The 26,670-nt window shown below is 40.8% G+C and overlaps 1 protein-coding gene across 1 annotated transcript in view; it reads right to left on the bottom strand.

The window, feature by feature from the left end:
- The window catches only part of KCNMB4 (potassium calcium-activated channel subfamily M regulatory beta subunit 4), a 62,424-nt gene that overhangs the window by 13,168 nt on the left and 22,586 nt on the right, over positions 1-26,670 (bottom strand). Inside the window, exon 2 of the mRNA XM_058682164.1 lies at positions 21,320-21,447. Coding sequence (XP_058538147.1) covers positions 21,320-21,447 — 128 coding nt within the window. The remainder of the gene's footprint in view (positions 1-21,319; positions 21,448-26,670) is intronic.

Here is a 26,670-nt window from a genome sequence, read left to right on the forward strand (position 1 = left end):
CAAGGGTGAATAAACAGCAGTGACACGAAGCTACAGGCACACAGTCAGGAAGACAAAATCGGAACAAGAGGAAGCCAGGGAGAAATGCTGCAGACAATGAAAAAGGTAATTAGAGCTGGGTTTAAAGGAAGAATCAGAACAAAAACAGACAGGCTCCCTTCTTAGGACAAATGACACAGTGTTCACAGAGAGAACCCACAAGTGATCAGCTCTCATTTTTCTTCTCCATGGACGACAAATACTTTTCTATTCTATTTCATCTTTAAAATATTATTAGTCAAAATAAAACATTTTATTTTAATAACAAATTTGTTATTATTAAAATGCATTATGACCCAAACCAGGACAGCTGAAACAAACCCAGGACAGCCGGGAGATGGTAAGAGATGACATGTCTAAGGGACTTCCTCTACTGGCTACAGGGGAACCACAGGCAAGAGTATTTCTACTTCCAAAACAGGACTGATTTCCCACCTTTCCTTTTCTCATTAAAGTGGAAAGAATAGGGCTCTATGAAATTTTCATCACATCATCACTGCTTCCTCAACACAATGAGATCTCCAGACAGAGACGCACAGGTCTAATGGGGGAGCTGTGGGTCCCCAGAGAGAACACTAGATTTGGATTTTCCTAACACAGCGGGTAGGAGTTCTGAGTCTCCACTGACTTAGGGCCCATCACTCATCTCTCTACACCTCAGCTGCCTCATTTGTAAAATGGGAAATAAAACCCTTCTCAGGAGAGAAAATGAGGGTATTTCTGTGGAAAGCATTTTTCTATAAAACCATGTACAACATAGACAGCCTCTGTGAGATAGTAAGACACATCTGAATTGGTCTTGGCCGCTGGTTCCTGAACTCAGCTCCTAAAACCCTACAAAATTCCTAAGTGATAAGAGAATTAGGAACATCTTTTGTTCTAATGAGGAGACTCTAGGAGGGCACGTGAAGGGCTGCTGGATGGCGGCTGGGCTGATCTCCACAAAGACCAAGCCATGGTTAGAAGCTTGTAACTTTCAGCCCCACTGCCCTCCCTCTATCTCCCATCTCTCTAGAGAGGTGCTGGAAACAGAGTTCATAATTGATCATGGCTTCATGATAAAGCCTCCATAAGTATCCCAACAGTACAGGGTTCAGTGAGCTCGTCTGGTGAACACATGCACAACAGAAGGGTGACGCACACCATCTCCACAAAGACATAAGCTCCTACACTGGGAGCCCTCCCAGCCCTCACTCTATTTCTTTATCTGGCTGTTCATAGGTATCCTTTGTTATGTCTTTCAACAAACTAGTAAATGTGCGTGTTTCCCGAATTCTGTGAGCCATTCTAGAAAATTAATCCAAACTGAGGGGGAAGTCATGGGATCCTCCAATCTGTAGCCACGTTGGACAAAAGTTGTGGGTAACCTAGGGACCCAATACTTACAACTGGAGTTTGAAGTCGGGGGGCAGTCTTCTGGGACTGAACCCTTTACCTGTGGGATCTGATTACTATCTTCCCGTAGATAGGGTCAGAACTGATTTACATTGTAGAACACCCGGCTGGTATTATGGAGAATCACTTGGTATGGGGAAAAAAAAAATCCTACACATTCGGTGATGAGAAGTGTTAGAAGTGTTCTCTGCTAGGAATTGACCCAAGGGATACAGGAGTGCTGATGCAGAGGGGCACTTGTACCCCAATGTTTATAGCAGCACTCTCAACAATAGCCAAATTATGGAAAGAGCCTAAATGTCCATCAACTGATGAATGGATAAAGAAATTGTGGTTTATATACACAATGGAGTACTACATGGCAATGAGAAAGAATGAAATATGGCCCTTTGTAGCAACATGGATGGAACTGGAGAGTGTTATGCTAAGTGAAATAAGTCATACAGAGAAAGACAGATACCATATGGTTTCACTCTTATGTGAATCCTGAGAAACTTAACAGAAACCCATGGGGGAGGGGAAGGAAAAAAAAAAAAAGAGGTTAGAGAGGGAGACAGCCAAAGCATAAGAGACTCTTAAAAACTGAGAACAAACTGAGGGTTGATGGGGGGTGGGAGGGAGAGGAGGGTGGGTGATGGGTATTGAGGAGGGCACCTTTTGGGATGAGCACTGGGTATTGTATGGAAACCAATTTGACAATAAATTTCATGTTAAAAAAAAAGAAGTGAAGTGTTCTGTATGAGGAGTAAAGACACACAGTGGGGAGAGAAATGAGTTTTTTCATTATAGCCTTAAATAAAGCCCATATCCAAGTTTCCTAACCTGGGAGAGATGAATTTGTCTACCCACAGAATGTAACAACACGGAACCAGAGATTTTGAAAATTTGTGGCATTTTCAAAGCTTAAGAGTTGAAGGAAAGCTCACAGACATTCATTGTAAAAGTCAGCTACGCTGAGACCTCTCTATAAATTACTACCTGTTAGACCTCTCTATAAATTACTGCCTGTATATTTTCACTCCTGCTGTAACAAATTTAGTGGCTTAAACCAATGCAAATTTCTTCTCTTACTTTTCTGGAGGTCAGAAGTCTGAAATCTGAAGGTATTGGCAGGACTGTTCTTTCTGGATGCTCTAGAAGAGAATCTATTTCCTTGCCTTTTCCAGTTTCTAGAAGTTTCCTGTATTCCTTGGTTCATGGCCCCTTCTTGGAATCACTCTTGCTTCCATCATCACATCCACTACCCCTCCTCTCTTCCTCTTATAAAGACCTTGAGATTACATTTAGGGTGTAACTTTCCATAACAAAACTCTTTACTTAATCACATCTGCAGTCTTTTTTACCATCTATGGTGATGTAAGGTAATAAGGTATGTTGACACAAATCCATGGGGAGTAGGATGTGGACATCTTTGGGAGCTAGTATTTAGACAACCACACTACCATAACCTACTATCTTATATTATAAATAGTTCTTTACTAACACAAGTCTTCTACCCCTGGCCCTAATTAGTCATTCACAATTAAACCATCAACAGAAGCATCCCCCCAAAAAAGCACTAGATGATAAACTCCTTTCTATTATCCCCACCTGAGTTATAAAAAAAAAAATACTAAGAGGTCCAAACTCCCAGTTATGCAATAAATAAGTCACAAGGATGAAAAAGCACAGCACAAGAAATACAGTCAATAATGTCGTAATAACTTTGTATGGCAACGAATGGTAAGGACACTTACTGTGCTGAGCATTTCATAATGTATAGAATTGTGGGAACACTATGTTGTGCCCTGAAACTAATACAATATTGTGTGTCAACTCTACTTCAATTAAAGATACAAATCAAGGCTAAAGAATGTTAACCTTTTTGATCTTTTCCCAACATCTGTCCTTTTATTATGATAAAGGCATTCACTATAAAACACACCTGCCCAGAGATATTAACACTTTTCTTTTTTTCATCCGCAACATTTTCCTTCCGTTGTGCCTTTGCCTGCTTAGAGTTCCACTACTTCCTTTACCACCTGCTGCCCCTAATCGAATCAGTCATGGAACTTTGAAAATTTTAATACAATACATCACTGGAATCCTCCCTAAGGAATGGACACCTTGTTTACTACAGGATTTACTTTTTGTCTTAGTAGTACATCTTTGCAATTCCCTTTTAAATTTTATTCCTTACCAAGTGTTCAAAGATTCTTGATTCTTTTTTACTCAGATCTTTCACGAAACAATATGTCACTAATGGTTCTCCGTATTAATTTTAACCACAATCATATGCTACATCGTAAGTTTGACCTTCCCAAACTTTCTCTCCATTAGCTATCCTTCAGATCTTTTTTTAAATTCTGAATTTAAAAAGTGAGGTAGAATTTCCACATGTGGAAAGAGAAGTAATAAGTATATAGTTTAGCCAGATCTTCATGTCATTTTAATACTGTTGATTTCTGATCTTTTTATTTCTATTTTATAAAAACAGTTTTATAATTTCTTTAATCCATTTTACTATTTAAAAACTCACATTATCCCATACAATTATTTTTTCTCATATTTGAAGATTGAAAATGCATTATTAAATCAGATTTTAGCAAGAAGTGGGGAAGCTTAAGGGTGGGCCATTATGTTCCCAAAGGAAGTCTTTCAGAGCCCATTTTCCATCTCAGCAATACCTATTCCTGGAGAAACATCCCCAGAAAATGGAAAATGTTTGATTTATGACGTTAATGCTCAAAATGCCCTTCTGTTTTTCAATTCCTTATGTAGCGGAACTAATTCTTAAACATCAAGGAAACACACTGTAATCTAGCATATCTGAGAATATGGTGATACAGAAGGGACTTCCTCAACAAGCTAGGGCTGAAAGAGACTGGAAACAACAGCACTAATTAAATCATGACATCCCAACATTCTCCTCACTGTTCAAGACAAAACAACAGGGCCTCTTATTCACTTTGTGAAGCCAAAACCAAAGTAGAAGAGAGAAGCTCTAATTATAGAAAAGCCTGCACACAATGAAAGGCTAGTCACCGAGCAAAGTAATTATGTGTTTTTTTCTCAAAATCTTCAAACAGGGTAGAGGCTCCCCTTTGAAATTACATAAGATGATACCCAAGGGCTCAAAAAGTTGAGCCAGTGTCTTCTATATCCATTCAATAACCATGATCCTAAGATCCTGATGTTCAAACCTACTTCACTGTTTCAGGAGAAGGAAGTCATGGGTTGCACCCAGCATAGTAACTGCACACATATAAAAAGACTTGTCTGAAAGATCACTTTAACAACCACATTTTCTATCATCTCTCTAAGCTAAATCATGTTCTCAGCCCTTGCTCCAGGCAAAGAGGACACTGCAAACTAGCAGAGGATATAATCACAGATCACACACTTGCAACGTGGGCGTGAGAAACCGTTTCCAGGGAGAAATGACAAACATACTGATGCACCCAAAATATGCATATGAGCAGGGATTCCATTGGGTGTTTGTAAAGTTGGCAAGAGCTTCAGAATTTGGTTCTCAAGGAAATAAGGCGGGTAAGGAATCCCCCCAAATGTCAACGTGTCTTCTTACCATCTGAACAATACTGGGCACATTGTGTGCAGTTGAAATGTGGCATTTAAAAAAGGAGGTTGAGAAACACGTTCCCCGTGATTTTGACGTAAAATCAAGATGGCAGGCCCTCCTTAACTAGTAAAATATCAGTAGGGTCGGAACAATAAGGGCCCCCTCACCCACTCATGACTCAAATGCAAATACCCCCACAAAGAATCGTGGTCTCAGTGGGTCTGCCCAACTCCACAAAGCCTGGATTTTTTACCCAGTGGTTCCCCACACCTAGAAGAGCAGCACACTGTGCTAAGCTCAAAGTGAAAACTCCATAAATGTTAGTGTAACAAGAAGGGAATGGGGCGCCTGGGTGGCTTGGTTGGTTGAGAGTCCGACTTTGGCTCAGGTCATGATCTTACCGTTTTTGGGTTTGAGCCCCGCATCAGGCTCTGCACTCACAGTGCAGAGCCTGCTTGGGATTCTCTCTCTCCCTCTCTCTCTGCTCCTCCCCCTCTCTCTTTCAAAATAAATAAAGAAACTTTAAAAGAAAATAAGAAGGGGATGAAAATCCAAAGCCATAGAGTTTTAGGTAAGCAAATCTGGGGGAGGGGGAGGGGGGGAAAGGAAGATCTTAGACTTCATAGGAATTCTTTCAAAGTCTACATATACTTGTTTGAAATTGTAAACACCATAGAGTTATTTGCATCAACAGTCATATGTATCTGCTTGTATTCTTACAGATCGTGACAACTATTTTCAGAACATTTCTAAGAGAAAGTGACCATGTTCACTATTCTTTGTCATTTTAAACTTTCTTTTCTTCCTGCTTAGTTATTTAAGTATCTATCGCTAGCCTGTCCCATCATCTCCTGTGCACCTAACTACTGTCACTGGTGGTTCCTCCTTCAATTCACCTGCCCCACCCCCACTTAGATGCTTTTCCCTGCTGCTCCCACACATAGCGCTGTCCCACATTGAGCACACTAGCAAAGGCAGCCAGCGCCTAGTGAAGTCAATACCAAACAGCCCAGGCAGGTGAAGAGACCTTCTGTATTTCCCCAAACCTCTGAAAAAGATCTTGTGTCCCATCCCACAACATACTCCTAGGATATCATCATTAATGTCTGATTTGGTGAAGACCAATTCCTTATGATTAGATCTTCAATGAAGAAAATTAGCCAGTTACCACAGTCTATTTTCTTTCACACACCTCTCCTAGCAGCATGGCTCCATTATTTTGGCAGCTCCGAAGAGAAGATCTGAAAAATGTATCCTGGGTGGCGGAAAAGTGAATTGCGTTTCTTCTTTATTTATATAAAGCTCAAAGGAAAGCTCAAGGGAAAAGCTTAAAGGAAACAGGGCTACCTCCTATTACAATATCATCATTCTATAAGTTTCCCAATTGTTAAGAACCCACTTTATTAAAATGTATTATGCACCAAATTATTGGTTTTTAATTAGAAAATTAGCATATATATGCTTTGTTGCTGCATGTAGGAAGATAGAAATATGTTAGCAATGAATCATTCATCCTAACTCCTGAAATGTATAGTAAAGAGTACATGAAAAATAGCTCTATCTTCTTTTTTGTTATAATCTGTTAAGCGGTTATTTCTCTTGGTAAAAGTACATTGAACATATACTGAAATACTTCTACACAGTAAAAGTAGTCAAATTAATTGCGAAGTTCTTTTCCTAATTGATAAATCACTATTTAGAAAACAGAAGTTGTATGGAGAAATATGTGTAACACAATGATGACTTACAGTACCACAGAATTTTTTAAATTTGAGTAATTAAAAAGACCCTGTCAGTCAATGTCAAAGTTTCTCTTGGATGTGCCAGTAACTTGACTTTACTGTGGTAACATGCAATATTCAAAACTCAAGAAAATACATGTAAATAGCCATCAGATTGTTGGACTAAACATGATAAAGAGTTTGAAAATCACTAAAAATTATAGGCATGGGTATTCCTATGGAAATTTGTTTTCTTTTCCTCTCCCATGAGACTAATATTAATGTCCCAGATAGCGGCCAATCCTTTAGGCCTTCAAGGTCCTGAAGCATGGAGCAAAGCTGCTAATAACCCAAGACAGACAGGTAGCTCGTTGTTATGAGCTACACACATTTTCATGTTGTTACCACAGCATAATTTAGCCTAAGCTGACCAAAACACCAAGATGAAGGCCAGAGACCCTACAATTTCATTAAGTAAACAGCCATGATGGTCGAAATGAGTCCTCTCTTGGTGTGCCTGGGTGGCTCAGTCGGTTGAGCGTTTGACTCTTGATTTTGGCTCAGGTCATGATCTTACGGTTCTTGAGTTCAAGCCCTGGGTCAGCCTCTGCGCTGATAGCACAGAGCCTGCTTGGGATTCTCTCTCATCCTCTCTCTCTCTGCTCCTCCCCTGATGTACTCTATCCCTCTCAAAATAAAATAAAATAAAATAAAATAAAATAAAATAAACATTAAAAAAAAAGTCCTCTCTTAATCTAAAGCACAAGAGCAGTTTAAAGATGCACATTTGAGCATCTTACAAGATCTTCCTGGTTCTCATTCTCTTCCAGTTAGCCATTCCACAACACTTGCAGAACACCTACAACGTGGCAGGCACCAGGGCTATGCTTATGCGGTGGCTCTTGCTGGCTGGCTATAGGCTGGACGGCAGGAACACTGTCTGCTAATGTCTGTAGTCCCATTACCCAGCACAATGCCAGGCACGCATGCTAGGTGCTCTGTAAACGTTTGTCGTTTGCTTATCGTTGAAACGCACTTCAAAATGTAATGAACATTTGTACATAGGGCACAGGTAATAAAAGGGGAGTACTTAAGCGTGCCTGGGAAATAAAAAGACGTATCTTTTGAGAAGACATGAAAGAACAGGAGTTTAGAATCTAAGTTTCTTGGGAGAAGACACGGTGTATACAAAGGCCCAAATCCTTTGGCATTGCGTATTATTTTGCCACCAACGGTACATTCAAAGAATCTTATAGTAGTTTCATTGATCAGAATTGATCGAGTCCCTTACATTTTCCTATCTCATATGGACTGGAATCCTGGGCTGATATCGGCAGCAGTACAGCAGAGTGTTTAAGAATACGGACTCTGGAAGTACAGTGCATAGGTCTGAATCTTGCTTCTGCCTCTTGCCAGCCATGTGACTTGGGCAAGTTGATTAACACCTCTGTGCTTCATTCCCTCATGTTTAAAGTGAGGATTATGGCAGTAATGCCTTTTAGGGGTGTTGTCTGGACTCAACGAGATTCAGTGTATAAAGCATTTAAACAGTTTCTGGAACAGAGTAAACAGTCTAGGAAGGTGTTGGTCACTACTGAGTAAGGCCAGGGGAAGACTAGCAGCTAAACAGTCAGGTGTCTGTCTGTGACCCAGTCCTTTCCGGTATTTTTACCAATAACTTGGATAAGGGACTCGAAGTCATTTTGATTTACAATTACGATAACATTTTATGATGAAATAAATAATAAATATGGTATGTGCCAGAATCAAGATTCAAAATAACCACAAGAGAGTGGAACAATCAGAAAAAGCAACAATATATATTTAAACAAGGATAGATTTTAAATTCTTGCATTTCAATCCACAACACCATTCTCACAAGTTTAGAAATGGCGGGGGCAAGGGGAACCTGTTTTAAGAACAGCATGTATAGGGGTGCCTAGGTGGCTCAGTCAGTTGAGCGTCCGACTTCAACTCAGGTCATGATCTCATCGTTCGTGAGTTCAAGCCCCGTGATGGGCTCTGTGCTGACAGCTCAGAGCCTGGAGCCTGCTTCGGATTCTGTCTCTCCCTCTCTTTCTGCCCTCCTCCGCTCATGCTCTATCTCTCAAAAATAAATAAACATTAAACATTAAAAAAAAAAAAAAAAAGAATAGCATATATAAAACAGATGTGGGAGGAGTAAGTTTGATTAATTATAAGCTCTGCATGAACCAACAATGTGCTGTGGCTGCCAAAACAATGCTATGTCAGGCCCCATTAACTGACTTTAGTCTCTAGATTTAACAATCGTAGCAAAAATGTTCTAGCCTCCCCTGTATAGGCCAGCTTCAAACACAGTAAGAAGAGCATCGTAAACAATGACAACAGTGATGGCAGCATAGACCGGAGAACATCTACTGTCTGAGGGTCAGGGTCTCGGTTCAGATCTTAGCCTGCTCCTCTCTGGCCATGTGACCTTAAAGACTGTTTCTTCTGCTGTAAAACCCGGATAATATGCTCTATGTTCCAACTGAGACCGTAGCACTACCCAAGATGAAATTTTTTTCATCTTGGTAATGTGGTAAAATATATATGATATAAAATCTGCCATTTTAAATATATAGTTTAGTAGCATTAATTACATTCATGATGTTGTGCAAGTGTCACCATTAACGATTTCCAAAACTTTTTCATCCCTCCAAAAGGAAATTCTATAGCCATTAGTCAGTAACTCCCATTTCCCCCTTCCCCCAGTCCCTGACAACCTCTAATCTGTTTTCTGTCGCTATGAAGGTGCCTATGCTAGATATTTCCCAAATGAGTTGTTGACAATTAAAATTGTTTGCAGGGGTTCCTGGGTGGCTCAGTTGGTAAAGCATCCGACTCTTGATTTTGGCTCAGGTCATGATCTCACAGTTTGTGAGTTCAAGCCCCACATCGAATGCTGACAGTGGACCCTGCTTGGGATTCTCTCGCCCTCTCCCCCCCCCCCCCATGAAAAATAAATATATAAACTTAAAAAAAATAAAAATGTTTGGAATCAGAATGGGCTTCTTTAGGGAGAGGTGATGTCCATGGTCACCATGTTCAAGTAGAAAATGGAAAATCCTTTCAAAAAAATGTTGTGGCAGGCATTCACTTTGAGTTGGAGTGAATGACTAGATTGTTACCCAGGTTTGGATACCCTCTACCTGTGCCAGAAGCTAGTTCTGGCCCCATCTTATCTTAGACGAAACTGAGGCACAAGCTTTGTCAGTAAGTAGCCCAAGGTCACACACACGGTCACGAAGAGAGCTATGGTTAGAACTGAAGTCTCCTGACGCACAGCCCTGCCCTGCATTCCACCCCTCTGACAGCACTGCGCTCTGTGACCTACTTGTCCTACGGTTCTTGTAGTTTTCCTCCTAGATTCCCCCGGAGCTTTGTTTGATGGCTGCATCCACAGTCTTAAATGAAGAGTGATTTAATAACATCAAAGTCTTCACTTTATTGCCACATGATAAAAGCTGTTAGAAGATTAATCTGCAAGTATAAAAACACTTTGAATGACCATCAGAAAACAGACCCTCAGGTTTATAAGTCATGGACAGCCTTTGGGATGTCAGACTTTGAAAAAATTCTGCGATGAATTCTACGCGTATCCCGTGGCATACTTGGAGAAGCCACAGCAATCACTGCTTTTTTTTTTTTTTTAAAAAGTACAAATTTTGAGACTAGAGAGAGTTTTCAATTCTGATGTAATCTCCCTTAATATGTAACTAGACACAAATGTATATGGAAAAGATTCAATTTGGGTAAGATTCCAGATTCACTGTTTTATTCTTTAAGACTCAAGCTATATCACTGGATTCAATGTCTAAAGAGAAAGCCAATATGTTCTTTTAAAATTTTACTACAGAACCAGTCTCTTCTTTAATGGTACATTATAAGAAATACTTTTCAGAGTAAATAGTAACCCAAAGTAAAAAGCTCTATTAAAAATTGCATTTTTACCAAATATCAAGTCTAGTATTTAGTAATTCATCCACAACTCAATAAAATTTCCCTATGGAATTTGTTCAAATTATCAGTTCCTATCTTTATATACACATTTTCCCCCCATCTGTATCCCAAGAGATCTGCCAGTAAAGACGAGGCTTTTTCTTTTAGTAATTTGTCCTATAAAAAACCAAAGGAAAACTTAGAAGCCAGTGAAACAAATTCATCATATAAATATATTAAAAGAAATCTGGTTTTAGGGCCTCAGAAGTCAAAAACAAATGCAAAGACATTGCAAGACTCACTTACAATTGACCAATTGTTTTTTACCATATTGGTTATACGTAGAGGCATGTATACATGCATGTAAGTGGTGTCTGTCTCACGTAACAAGAAATCCAGAGGTCAGCAGGCCAGGGAAGGGGCAGCTGCTCAATGATGGTGCCAGAAGGCTGACTCTTTCTATCTTTTTGCTCTACTCTCCTCAACACATGGACGTCCTTCCTCATGCTTATCACCTCAAAGCTGCCCAATGGTTTCTGCACTCCTGGCATCAAGCCACATCTCTCCACTTTTCTGCCAGAACAAAGGGAGTGGAAAAAGGAGGCAGTAGTACTTATATCAGGAAAGAAGAAGCTTTCCCAGAAACGCCCAGTTGATGTTGCCTCCAACAGTCACCCAGGACAGAAAGCCAGAGTCATCCAATTCCCTCCTCTTCTTAACTTGCAGCCCTACCATGCAACATGCGCATCTGTAAGTTGGTGGATTCCACTTCCTTAAAGTCTCGTGTCCATTCCCTCCCTTCTTTCCTCCATTAATTTCACCTTTGCCCAAGCTCTTTTCACCCCTTGTCCAGGCTGGTACAAAACCATCTTCCACATAGCCACCAAATGGGTCTTTCTAAAACACAAATGTGATTGTCATTCTTCCACCACACATCAAGTCTCAAACCCTTAGCATATATGATTCAACCTCTTCAGGTTCATCTATACTTTCCCCCTAAATGTACTTTCCAAGCATATGAAGCTCCTTACATATTCTTCCAGTTGCCCGTGATACTGTAAATCTTAATGCTTTTGAACATGCTATCATTTTCCCTGAAATTGCTTTCCCTGGCCTTCATTCATCTCGAAAAGTTTTACTCATTCTTTAAAATTCAACCCAAACTTTTCATAAGATAGATGATATAGATAGAGATAGAGATAGAGATAGAGATAGAGATAGAGATAGATATTTCCCCATTATTATAGAACTTACTACACTGTATTCCAATGACTTATTTACATAAATGTCTTTCCTACTAGTCAGTGAGTTCCTATAAAGTATTATTATCTTATCTTTGACCACCTCTGCCTGGTACATAGCAGGTGATTAATAAATGCCTGTTGAATAAATGAAAGAGTAAATGACTGAAGTGGTGGTAATTTGATGGATGAAATCTAGGACACTGAAAAGGGTAAAATCATGATATAATAATGATGAGCTATTTTGTAGCAAGAAGATCTTTGTTGCCCCTAAAATGATATTGTTTATTTCTAGGGGAGAGAAAGTGAATACTCACATAAGTGAGTTTTCCAAATAACTGAAGTTTAACCTTTTAAGTTGAATAAAAACTAACAACAGTGCTAAAATATTATTGGTAAAAATATTTCCAAAAATGCATTACACATTTCCTTACCTTTTAAGGAGAGTACACTGAACCAAATTTAACCTTTTTCAATGACTCAGTGTCATAATTATGAAACTCAATTATTGTGGAGGTAGGAAGACGGTCTCCTCCCCCATTAAATGGCTCCAGACAGTTAACCACTTAGTCCTTTGCTAAATTTCTTTCTCTTTCACCATTTGGATTTTATCTAGCATCTTAAACTGTTGTAATTGTACAAGCCCTCAAAATCAGAGAATCACAAAACCATAAAATTCAAGAGCTTAAGGGAATCTTAGAGATCATTTAATCTATCAGTCTATCAAATTTTATAGATAAGAACACTAAGCCCTAAGTAAGTGAGCAGTCCTAGTCTAATTGGTTGCTTTTAATCTTCTATATTAATGGCTTTCAAACTGTGTTCTAAAGAGCACTCTCCTCAATTTCAGGTCAGGCCATAATGTCCATCTTCCTCTAAAATGCTAAGGGTAAACTTAATTTAAACACATATACTATAGGACAAACATACTTTCAATGATCTCTTAAAAATTAGGATCTATCTGTCCAGTATCAGAAGTACGAGATATTTATTTTATTTAACAATAAAATCTCTTCTTGTGAGTTGTTTTGTGTGTGTGTTCTATATTGCTTTACTCATTAAAAAAATCCGTATTGTTTATTCATTCCATGCCTCACAGCTGAATGCAGTGAATAACCAGACAACTCACTGAATAGTTGCTTCTACCCTGGTAGTTAGAAATTTGCCGGGCAAGGAAAAAGAAACACATACATTTACTAAGTACTCACTGTTGTGCAGACATGACCTTGACCCCCCAAAATCCTTCAGATGGATAATGTTGTCCTCACTTTATAGATAAGGAAACCAAGATCAAAAAGTTGTACAATTGGGGCGCCTGGGTGGCGCAGTCGGTTAAGTGTCCGACTTCAGCCAGGTCACGATCTCGCGGTCCGTGAGTTCGAGCCCCGCGTCAGGCTCTGGGCTGATGGCTCGGAGCCTGGAGCCTGTTTCCGATTCTGTGTCTCCCTCTCTCTCTGCCCCTCCCCCGTTCATGCTCTGTCTCTCTCTGTCCCAAAAATAAATTAAAAAAAAAAAAAAAAAAAAGTTGTACAATTTACCCAAGGTCACACAGTTAATAACTGGTAGAGGAGAAATGTAAACCCAGATGCCTGATCCCACATCATGGCTGTCCTTAAGGGATTAGTCATCTATAGAGGGAGAAAGGCACATATTCAACTAAGTCCATAACAGTGCGATAAAAGCCACCATAGTGGTGTGGAAGCACAGAAGAGGAAGGAATTAATTAGACTCGAAAAGGTAAGAGAAGGTTACACAGTGACATTTGAGGAAAATCTTATTTATAGCAGCAAAAATAATAATAGCAAATGCTCTTACAGGAAAGGCCCATGGCCTTTCATTAATAACCTCACAGTAACTTTATTATTTCCTCCTTCTACAAAGGGAAGTGAGGCACAGATAGGTTAAAGTAACATAGTCAAGACCACACACACTAGGAAGTGGCTAAGTCCAGGGTTCCTTCCACATAGCTGCGCTCTGCTGAATCCTAGAAGTGGAAAAAATGATGAAGGTGTCCTCAGGTGAGGGAAGAGGGAAGGGACTGGGGCAGAGGCATTAGCGTGCATGGGAAACAAAAAGTTCTCTGAGGTAAATGGAGCAGCTGAATAGAAGTGGAAACATTTAAATCAGATCACATCACCACTTCCCTCCAAACCCATCACTGGCTACTCACTGCATTTAAGAGAAACCTAAACTCTGTCTACTCTCTCTCCAGTGTCAACACTCACCATGCTCCCTCTCACTCACAGCCTCCCTGCCATGATGGCTTTCAGTTCCTAAAACTCACCAACCTCTTTCTTGCCTCAGAACCTTTACAAATGGTGGTGTCTCGTTCTGAAATAGTGTTCCCCCCACTTTTACCTAGCTAACTCCTGAACATCCGCTGGTCTCCACCTAGCTATGGTTTACTTGTACAGGCCTCGGAAACTCCCCACCTTGTGACAATATCTCACAGTAGCACCTTCACTTTTCCTTTGGAGCATCTACCCTACTTTGTCATTATCTGTCTGATGCTGTGGCCACAGACTCTAAGCTCCATGAAGGTATGGCTCGTGGCTGGCTTTTCTTCCCCTTGCTGTTCTGTTTTTGTTTCCCCACAACTGGCACATAATTAAATAGCAGAAGTTGAAGCTGTAATGGGGAGGGCATAATCTTTATCCTATGACAATAAGAAGGCAGAAAAATATAATCGAGAATTATGACAAGAGCAAACAGAGGTTTAAATAAAGCAAAACAAAACTTTGTGAAGTATGGGTGAGGACGTGAGAAAGGCCAAGAGCTGAAAGGATAGTTGAGGATCACTTCAGCAATCCGGATGAGAAAGAGTGAGGGCCTGAACCAAGAGAATGAATTCAAGACTTTGAGGTGGTGTGGCTGGACTGGTTTGATGTGTGTGTGTGTGTGTGTGTGTGTGTGTGTGTGTATGTGCCTCCTCTGTGCACTCTGTGAATACTATCCGCTTAGGAGGGTAAAATAAAATATCAAAAAGTAAACTGGCAAGAAAAAGAAATCATTCTGCTCCCCGTAAAAGGAAAAGTTCAAAAAATAAAGACCGATCACTCCTCCTGGCCCTTTGACCCAGAGGAAATTGAGGAAAGAGTAATGGTTTTCCAAGGATAGGCTCTCTTCAACATGAAGCCAGTCAAGCAAAGATGAAGTAAGAGAATTCTATGGCAAGCCTGGGACTGCAGAGAAGTTTCCAGTCAATGGAATGAGGATTTCAAAGCATACTCGGTAAGAGGGTGTGAGTTGGGTTCCCCTGAGAAAGGATAAGCCAGGGAAAGACTGAGAGTCCAAAAAAAAGGTATAAGCAGGGTAAATGTGACCTTATCTATGTAAAAATGGTGTAAAAAGAAAATCCACACATTGGAATGAGATCATGAGCCCCAAGACGGAGGGAACCAATGAGCTGAAAGATTATATGGGAAGACCATGAATGGAAGCAGCCAGTGCCATCCCCCAAGCACCTCTATGGCCTCCTTCCTGGGGGGAAGAAGAGAGGTGAGCCTGGGCCTGGCCTCCCATTACAGGCAGGGTTCCTGGTGGCTGCTCTGGCCACTGCAGATTCTACTCCTGAGTGAAACTCTCCTAATTAAGACAAGCAGTGAAAGCTGAGACTCCAATCATCTTTGTCTTCGATTTTTAAAATACTGTACCATCCTTTTCTCGAAAATGGAAACTTCTTGGGAACTATTCTCCCTAATTTCCTGCATTTGAGCGAAATCTAAAGGTTACTTTAAATATAAAGTTCATCTTATCGACAGCATCTGGGAGTCTCTACAGTAAATCTATTTTTATTTCATGTTGAGCAGTAGTAAAAAGTGTACTGAGAGTAGACGGCACCGGGGAGCTGCCATTTTCACACCTCCAACCATCGCTCGTTTCCTCTTGCATATGTCGTGGTGCAAGAGCCAAACTCCCAACTTCTGATTTCCCAGAGTCGTTTAAAATCATGTCTCGAGTGCTTCTGGGTTGTGATAGACTGCCCCCACTTCTATCTACACCCTGACAGCTTGGGAATGGGACAGGGAGGCGAGGATAGGGAATGGGTACCGTTCCAGAGGAGGTATGAAGGGCTAACATTTCCTGTTGCTCAAGTTAACAGTTAGCATAGGATGTAAGGCTGGGTCCCTCGGGTAGTTCTCAACATTCCGGAAGATAGTCCTTCCTGGTGGGGACTTGAAGATATTCAGAATTCATGCCCACAGGAGGCAACTGTGTTTGGGGGAGGCAGCCTTTAGAGATGCCTGAGAGGAGGGGCACCTGGGTGGCTCAGTCGGTTAAGAACCCAACTCTTGGTTTCGGCTCGGGTCATGATCTCCCTGCTTCTTGGGTTCAAGCCACATCGGGCTCCATGCTGATAGTGCAGAGCCTGCTTGGGATTCTCTCTCTCTCCCTCTCTCTCTACCCCTCCCCTGCTCTCTCTCTCTTTCAAAATAAATAAACTTTAAAAAAAATTTTAGAAATGCCTGAGAAGGGAAGTTTGTTAAGACAACCACCAGCTGCTCAAGACAGCCATGGGAGGGGCCACCCCTGCCCACCTCCAACTTCAGGCACAAGCTCCTGACCTCTGAGACTACTTCCTCACCCAGGGCAGGAAGCTTAAAGGATCACTTGATTCATTCAGTAGTGGGTTCAGAATCAAACCATCTTGACTGCTGGTGCCCATTCTCTGTTACAGGGCCTCAACCTCATAGAAAAAAATACCACTACTCCCTTAATCTTTTCTATTTCATCCTGTCTCATTTTCTTCAGGGTGTGTTCCACTTTCGCCTCATTACTATGTTCAACAGGACAGCGTCTCTTTCTCAGTTTTAGTCTATAGCAGTCTCATTTCTCTGAATCCATTCCTGCTTCCCTTGAATCACTTCCTCCCCAAACTCTTTGTCCAGACATGGCAAACTTCTGGAAAGAGGACTGTGCACTTATTAATGCCTTCACATTCTTCCCTCAGGCCAATATAAAACAATGTCTAACCTGGTGCTCTGAAACGGCACCTAAACTATTTTCACAAAGATCGCCAACAGACTTTAAAAAAAAATTTTTTTTTTAATGTTTATTTATTTTTGAGACAGAGTGTGAGCAGGGGAGGGGCAGAGAGAGAGAGGGAGACACAGAATCTGAAACAGGCTCCAGGCTCTGAGCTGTCAGCACAGAGCCCGATGCGGGGCTCGAACCCACGAACCGCGAGATCATGACCTGAGCCAAACTCGACGCTTAACTAACTGAGCCAGCCAGGTGCCCCCCCAACAGACTTGTGATTGCCAAAAACAGTGAGTTCTCAGTAGTCCTTTTTTTTGGAAATGTTTATTTTTGAGAGAGGGAGAGAGGGAGAGAGGGAGAGAGGGAGAGAGGGAGAGAGAGAGCGCATGCACGTCAAAGTGGGGGAGGGGCAGAGAGAGAAAGGGAGACAAGAATCTGAAGCAGGCTCCAAGCTGTCAGCACAGAGCCCGACATGAGGCTCAAACTCACAAACTGTGAGATCATGACCTGGGCCAAAGTCAACTGCCTAACCGACCGAGCCACCCAGGCGCCCCACTCAGTAGTCCTTTTTGATTACCTCTTCCAAGACACTGCGCTCTTTTGACTCTCCTCTCACCATCTGGCCATTGCCTCCACCTTCCTTCTCCCTACAGCTCCAGTGTAGATGATCTCAAGACCGTCAACCTTCCTCTTCTCTATGTGCCCCTATTATGTGCATTCTCTCTCTTGGCTTCCACTAATAGCTTTTGTGCCAGTGACTCCCAGACCTAACACTGGCTCTGACCTCCTACTCCTGAACTAAAAGTCTGCATTTCTAACTCTTTCAAGCACCTTCTGGATATATGAGTCCCTCAAATTCAGCACAAAGCTGGACTGTCCTTTCTCACACCCAGGCAAATGTGACACCTTCCTGTTCCTCAGCACTTACATTAAGTTCTATTGCTTGTAACTATCACACATCCTCCTGATGTACCCTTCTGTGAGCTGTTTCCACGTCCACTGCCCTTATCTGGGCCCTCCAGAATCTTCATGAGGACCAGCAGAAAGATAATAGGAGGAGCTTTGGAAATCAGACGAACTGGATTCCAGTTTTTTGGGTTTTTTTTTCACTTAATAGCTGTGTACATCGGACAAGTTATTTAACTTCTTTAAGTCTTAGTTTCCTCATATGTTAAATGGAGCTAGTACTTAGAACTATTATAAGAAATTTGGTGAGCTAAATGCAATGCTATTCACAATGGCTGGCACGCAGTAGCCACTCATAAAGGTTATTTTTTTCATTCACTATTCTCTTTACTTCCCCAACCCCCTGCCTGTCTCTGAGCTAGAGCACTCTGCCTTTAACTCTCCATCATTCTCCTCCGATACACATTCAACAATCAAACCGGTTTCTTCCTTCCTTCCTTCCTTCCTTCCTTCCTTCCTTCCTTCCTTTCTACTTTCTAAATCAGATTGCTTTCTAAATCAGGTTACTTTCTAAATCAGATATCCACTCAAGTCAATCTTTGATTAAAAAAAGAAAAAAAAACTTGTCACAAATTGTCATTGCCCATATAACAGACGACCTCCTTAGTATGGCATTTATGACCCTTTAGAAACCTAACTTCAAGCTACCTTTCCACCTTACAAATTCACCACTCCTTATTTTTTTAAGTTTTTATTTCTTTTGAGGGAGGGTGAGCAGGGGAGGAGCAGAGAGAGAGAGAGGAAGAGAGAGGATCTCAAGCACTCTCAGTGCAGAGCCTGACACGGGACTTAAACCCCGTTTGTTAGAACTGCTCACCACTCCTTATTATATAACCTACACGCCTTATGTATCTATATTGTCAAGCCTTGGTTTCTTTAGTGTAGCCATCCCATCTTCAAGGTCTTCCCCGCTTTCATTTCTAGCTGATGAAATCAAATTTCTATTTGCATAAGAACCAGTTTCTGCCCCCAGAATTCCTCCTTATTAATCTGGCACATTGCATTCATTCATTCATTAATTCACCAAACTTTTATTAACTGAGAGCCAGGCATTGCACTAAGTCCTGGGGATATAAAGCCAAAGAGGATATGCTACACCATTAACCAGTATACAGTCTCGTGGGGGAGATGGGTATATAGACGATTCCAGTAGAGAGTGATAAGTGAAAGGATAATGCAGTAGCTCTCAATCTAGTGGTATATTAGAATCCGTAAAGTCAATTTTTTTTAAATGCTAATGCCTAGGTTCAACCACCAGATATTCTAATTTCATTGGTTTGTGGTGCTTTTTTTTTTTTTCTAAGCTCCTCTGACATAGTCATGTGAAATGAGGGTTGCAAACCCCAGGATAGAGCTGTGTAAACAGAACATGGAAAACATACCTTGTAACTGGTACTTTTGGCTGCTCCACAACATATCGTCCCTTCTTCTTCATTCCTGTCTGCTCAGGCATGCACCCTTTCTCCATCCAGCTTGGGAGATATTGCCCGGTCCCCAACTCAGTGGTACATTCTGATTGTTCTTTCTTGTGACTGGTTTATGAGTAGGCAAGAGAACGCATTCTAAACAAGGATACCTAAGGGCAGGTCGGCTATGGGAAATTGAGAAAAGCTTTCCAAATTCCAAGAAAAACATACCAAAAGAGATAGTCTTCTTTTGGCCTTCGGACACTGCTATGCCTGCATATCGTAAACATGAGTAGATCTGAGATCCAGAAAGGACCTGGGTTCTTGAGGCCACTGTTAGGTTACTGCATCAAACAACCCTAATGTTGATCTACCTGTGCATTTCTTAATGTATGCAAAAATAAATTTCCCAATTGTTTATGATACTTTGAGTCCGTCTTCTGTCTGCATGCAGTAGATGGCATCCCAAGTATATACAACTAACCCAAACTTGGAGATCACGGAAAACAGCTCAGAAAAGGGGTCTTCATCAAGGCAGTCGGGAAGCAGGAGAAACAAATAAAGAGACATGGATATAAACATATAAGATATTCTGGGAACTGCACATAGTTCAGAGTGGCATAAAGATGAGGCTGGGAAGATGGTACTCTGGGGCAAGAACCTGAGGAGCCTATGCTGTGGTGGATTAAATATGGCCACAAGATCTTTGCAGCTCCTTTCAAGAAGCAGAGTTGATTTTCACACCTCATGAATCTGGCTGGCCTCATACTTGCTTTGACCAATAGAATGTGTCAGAAGTGATGTTATGTAAGTTCCAGAGCCAGGGCCTGGCTCTCTTGAAATGCTGCCCTGAAGCTACCATACTGTAAGGAAGGCGACGTAACCCACTGAAGGATGAGAAGCCAGTGGAAGAGAAGTGAGGCACTTCAGCCACACCGGTACCAAGTACTGGGCCTGCGAGGCCATCTTGGCCCACGCAGCTATTCCAGCCATCATCTGACTGCACGTGAACCTCCCAGCCAACCCACAGAATTGTAAGAAATAATAAGTCATTGTGGTAGGGAGCCACTAGATTTTGGGTGGTTTGTTATGCAACCATAGGTACCTGATGCATGTGCCATGCCAAGATGTTCGGACTTTACTTTGAAAACCATGAGGAGTAACCGGATTAAATTCATGTTTTAGAAAAATTGCCTTGGCAGCAGCATGAGGAATGGGCTTGGAGTGGGGGCAGGTGGGAGGTGGAAGGACTGGTTAAAAGACTTTTGTGTTGTTGGAGCTGAGAAATCATGTGGATCTGAAGTAAGACAGTGGCAGAGGGAAGGCAGACAAGAGTCACTGTGCATGACGGCAAATATAAGTTATAGTGTGTAAAAGAGAAATGCAAATTAGGAATTACTCACCGTTCTCAGGACTAAGTAAACAAGTGGATGGGAGTGCCCTTCACTAAGAGGGACTCTGGGAGGAAAAGAGAGCTTAATGTAACTGCGGAACATCTAAGAGTAGAGTACTGCAAGGAGTTGTGAACATTCAATGTTTAATGAATAAATTAGTATGATTAATTGGGGTGGGTACCATAGTGTTCTAGTCCAGCGATCTGTGGTCATATGGCATAATGTGAGTTGTCTCTAAGTCAAGTAAGTTTTCATGGTGTGAACTCATTTTCGTGATACTTCATCAGAATAGAGAGGAAAAGGAAAGATTTGCTGCGCCCCCAAATGCTCGCAAATCCACATGTGGTTCAGTTGATGTGCATTAATCTGTAATTCTCAGGAAATACCACTAGTATCTAGTGTTCCAATCTGAAAGCGCATTCTGAGGGTATCCAGAGGGTAGCGCCATGACACAAGTTCTCTCTCTTTGTCCTGCAGATTCTTCACTTACCTCCCCACCTGTAGAGTAAGGGGCTTCCCTAACTCCATGCTAGAAAGAGTTGAGACTATCTCCAGGCCAGATATTTTGTCAAGTGGGCACAATCCACGATTTATTTTGTAATAAACTACAAAGGCTACAAACCATTTTAATATGCACATGTAAATACTGGCTTACCTTTGAAATTGATTAAAATAGCAAGTAAATGGCTGGGAACCAATCTCATCTTTCCAGTACTGTTGCCAATTCATGACACTTTCCAAGTTCTTCTGATTTTCTCTCTTACAGGGAGGAATATAGGAGCACTAACAAAACAGAACACAGAAAATAAAACTATTAGTCTACAAAACGTTGAGAGGTAGCCCTTTTTTTTAATAGAGAGATGGTATTATGCACATGGTAAATCTAATTCTGATCTACCTAATTTTTAATACAACCAAAGTGAAATTGTTAAACCATATATCAAACTTTCAATTTGGAACAATTACAGAAAATATTCCAGTAACAAAAATGTAGCAAAAAATAATCTTCAGTAATTACAGTATGAGAATAGATTATAAACAATTAGATACAATGTAATAGCAAATTAAAAGCATAATATACTCTCTTTTTTCTGTGGGCCTGCCAAGCAAAAAAAAAAAAAAAAAGTTAATTTTTATCCCAAGTTGCTATCTATGGACCTTGATATTTTCCTCTTCCACTTTTAACTCCCAAATCAAGCACTTGGCTCTCCTCAGATGCTGCTCTCAACTGCTGAAACTCAAGTTTTCTTTTCTTACATTCTCTTGGACAATAAAATCAGCAGAAAAGTTCCTCCCCCAAGTACATAATCAATGCATTTTGCTAACCAATGCCTTTTCCTAGAGCTGCCTCTAACAAAGTAGTTCTCTCTGAAGGGACCCAATTACTCTAAGCAATTCAGAATCAGCAGATCTGGAAAATTATTCTTAACTCTAGATGTTAAAATTAACCATTAGCATTCTAATCCATTTTCTCTGATTCAGGTTTTTTTTAAGTTTTGTTTTGTTTTGTTTTGTTTTTTTAAGTAATCTCCACACCCAGCATGGGACAAAAACTCACGACCCTGAAATCAAGAATTGAACTCTCCACTGACTGAGCAAGCTAGATGCCCCTCCAATTCAGATTTTTATAATAATGATGATCACAGTGCAAATTTACCCTTATCGAGTGTTTACAATATGCCAGCCACTGTAATAAATACTTAGCGGGCTTTAACCATGTGCTTCTTACAACAACCCTAAAATGATCTCTTATTTTACAGATGAGGAAACTGAGATTTCTGTCCACTCTACAGCTGGATGCTGGTGATTTTATCACATTCAACTCCCAGATGTTCTATCAAAGTTTCAGATGTTGAGAAGAAGAAAAACCAAACCCAACCAAACCAGTGACTTTATAGTAGAATTTGATTCGCATTATTTTACAGCATGTAACTTGTCAACACCTTCCCACTATTTTCTGGTTAAAATAAAAACTTTTCAGTATGATGTACAACCCTCTTCAGGATCTGCCCTCCCCCTCCTGTGGGATGCAGCCATTTAGAAGCACACAGTCCCCAGATCTTCCACGTGCTATCACACCTACTGGCTGCTACATGCTCTTTTCTTTTAATGCCCTTTTCCTTTTAGTCCCCTTCTTTCAAGACGCAGCTCTGGGGCATCTGTCTGGAGGAACCTTCTCTTCCTTACGTGACAGTTAAGTCCCCCTCATTTTTCCTGCCACAGGCATCATACCCCATGCAGCCACAGCTGTAATCACCGGATCCCACTGGTTTGTTTTCTATCAGCTTCCTCAATTTGCTGGCAAGTTGGAAGAGGGCTCTTTTCTTTTCCCCCTGCATCTTCACACTTAGGGCCATGCGTGGTAATAGTGAAATCTCAAAAATGCTGGTAGAATTAATAATAACACACTTATATAAGTTTTTTTTTTATTCAAGATGATGAAGCCATTTTCATAATAGTTAAATTTCTTTAAATTAATACAGAAATATTTTCAAATTTTAGTAAATTTGGTTACTTTCTGTTATATGTAACAAATCCACAACATGTTATGCAAATCTTATTTTAATGATTGGATAACTGGATCTTTACCTTCTGTACATACAGTTAGTGTTCTCTTAATACCAGTGTACGGACTTCAAGCGGTATTACAAAGCTGTAATCATCAAGACAGTAGGGTACTGGCACAAGAACAGACACTCAGATCAATGGAACAGAATAGAGAACCCAGAAATGGACCCACAATTGTATGGCCAACTAATCTTTGACAAAGCAGGAAAGAATATCCAATGGAATAAAGACGGTCTCTTTAGCAAATGGTGCTGGGAAACCTGGACAGCGACATGCAGAAGAATGAACCTGGACCACTTTCTTACAACATACACAAAAATAAACTCAAAATGGATGAAAGACTTAAATGTAAGACAGGAAGCCATCAAAATCCTTGAGGAGAAAGCAGGCAAAAACCTCTTTGAACTTGGCCATAGCAACTTCTTACTCAACACGTCTCTGGAGGCAAGGGAAACAAAAGCAAAAATGAACTACTGGGACCTCATGAAAGTAAAAAGCTTCTGCACAGCAGAGGAAACAATCAGCAAAACTAAAAGGCAACCAACAGAATGAGAGAAGATATTTGCAAACGACGTATCAGATAAAGGGTTAGTATCCAAAATCTACAGAGAACTTATCAAACTCAACACCCAAAAAACAAATAATCCAGTGAAGAAATGGGAAGAAGACATGAATAGACACTCCTCCAAAAAAGACATCCAGATGGCCAACCGACACATGAAAAAATGCTCAACATCACCGGTCATCAGGGAAATACAAATCAAAACCACAATGAGATACCACCTCGCACCTGTGAGAATGGCTAACATTAACTCAGGCAACAACAGATGTTGGTGAGGATGTGGAGAAAGAGGATCTCTTTTGCATTGTTGGTAGGAATGCAAGGTGGTGCAGCCACTCTGGAAAACAGTATGGAGGTTCCTCAAAAAATTAAAAATAGAGGGGTGCCTGGGTGGCTCAGTCAGTTAGTGTCCAACTTCAGCTCAGGTCATGATCTCATGATTCATGGGTTCGAGCCCCGTGTCGGGCTCTGTGCTGACAGCTCAGAGCCTGGAGCCTGCTTCAGATTCTGTGTCTCCCTCTTTCTCTGCCCCTGCCCACTCACTCTGTCTCTCACAAATGAATAAACATTAAAAAAAAAAAAAATTAAAAATAGAACTACCCTACAACCCAGCAATTGCACTACTAGGTATTTATCCAAGGGATACAGGTATGCTGATTTGAAGGGGCACACGTACCCCAATGTTTATAGCAGTACTATCAACTATAGCCAAAGTATGGAAAGAGCCCAAATGTCCACCGACGGATGAATGCATAAAGATGTGGTATATACATACAATGGAGTATTACTCGGCAATCAAAAACAATGAAATCTGGCCATTTGCAACTATGTGGATGGGAACTAGAGGGTATTATGCTAAGCAAAATTAGTCAATCAGACAAAAACAAATATCATATGACTTCACTCATATGAGGACTTTAAAACACAGATGAACACAAGGGAAGAGAAGCAAAAATAATATAAAAACAGGGAGGGGGACAAAACAGAAGAGACTCATAAATATGGAGAACAAACTGAGGGTTACTGGAGGGCTTGTGGGAGGGGGAATGGGCTAAATGGGTAAGGGGAATCAAGGAATCTACTCCTGAAATCATTGTTGCACTATGTGGTAACAACTCGGATGTAAATTTTAAAATACATAAGTAAATAACAGTGTGACATATAAAGCTAAAGCTTTCTGTGAAATCCTGAATTTTGAATTCTGCCAAAGCAGCTGTTAGGCTTAGAAGCCATGGAGGCCAGTAGATAGGGCTCCAGTCCTACTATCTCTTGGGTGTTTGGACTGGAATAAATTACTTCTGTTTTCTGGACTTCATTTTTTCTCATCTGTAAAATCTCCAAAATAATTTCTAGCTCTATATTTCTATGATTCTCTTCTTGGAAGTACATCAAGATAGGACCCAGCAGAAGACAGGACTACACTGTTGCAGTATTTTTCCCAGAAGAGATCCTGAGCACTGGGGAAGTGGCTGGGAAGCCTGACTGAGCCAACCATTCCAGCCAGCAAAACGGACAGTTGTGGTAGGTCCTTTCTTGGAGACCTGTACTTAGCTTGGTGTTCATAAGCAGCCTTTGCCGTGTTTTTATTACTTCCTACAATGTGCTGGACATTTCCTTTACTTCTATTAAAACATTTTTTTTTTCTATACCATGGTCAGTGAGTGTATCAAGTGAGAGTAGGTGGCACCCGATTGTGCTCTTTGAAGGGAAGAAGTGTGAAACAAAAATCCACTGGAGTGTTTTTTGCAATGGCTACGCTCAACACAAGGGGTTCACTAAACATTTTAGGGAATAACAACAAGCACCAAACGTAATTAAGGCAGATTTTTAAATTTTGCAAATTAACTCAGTTTGAAGCCTTGCTATTTGTTTTTTTTTTTTTTTTCGGGGGGGTGGGGGTGGGGGCGGGATGGGTTTAAAAGAAATGCCTCCACCAAATGACAATTCTATGATTTGACCAGAAGTCACATCCACATGTTTCTGGAAAGGTCAGATAAAAACTTTCAGTGAGTGAGTAGAGTGTGTAGTAGGTATGTTGTGGTTTCATATGGGAAAAAAGAAATATTTCTTGCCTTTAGGATACTTTTATAAGTTTATTTATTTTTGAGAGAGAGAGAGCACGCATGTGTGGGGAAGGGGCAGAGAGTTCCAGGCAGGCTCCAGGCTATCAGTGAGGAACCCATCTTGGGGCTCAATCCCACAAACTGTGAGATCATGACCTGAGCTGAAATCAAGAGTCAGATGCTTAACCTACTGGGCCACCCAGGCATCCTGCCTTTAGGATACTTTGAGATAGTGTTGGTGGATTTTTAGAAGCAAAGTTTTTTTTTTTTTTTTTACATTGGGAAAAATGTCTGTAATCAAAATTCAAGTATTTTGTTTCATGCATCACATTCTTTCCAAGAGTATCATAGATGAAATAATGAGCTTAGGGGTGCCTAAGTGACTCAGTTGGTTAAGCAATTGATTCTTGGTTTCAGCTTAGGTCATGATCTCATGGTTCATGAGTTTGAGCCCCATGTTGGTCTCTGCGCTGACAGCATGGAGACTGCTTAGGATTCTCTCCTTCTTTCTCTGCCCTTCCCCTGCATGTGTTTCTCTCTCTCTCTCTCTCTCTCTCTCTCTCTCTCTCAAAGTAAACAAACATTAAAAAAAACCCAAAACTATTAAAATATGAGTTTATAATACTCTAGTAACTTCTAAAGCTCACATCGCCTTAAAAGGAAAATTTTTACTTTTTTTATATAGAGAGAGACTGTGAGAGGGATAGGAGATCAGAGGGAGAGAGTGAGAATCTTAAGCAGGCTCCATGCTCAACAGCAAGCCTGACTCAGGACTCTTGATTTCAGCTCAGGTCATGATCTCATGGTTGGATC

This window comes from Neofelis nebulosa, chromosome 8 (assembly GCF_028018385.1).
Source record: "Neofelis nebulosa isolate mNeoNeb1 chromosome 8, mNeoNeb1.pri, whole genome shotgun sequence".
NCBI lineage: Eukaryota > Metazoa > Chordata > Mammalia > Carnivora > Felidae > Neofelis > Neofelis nebulosa.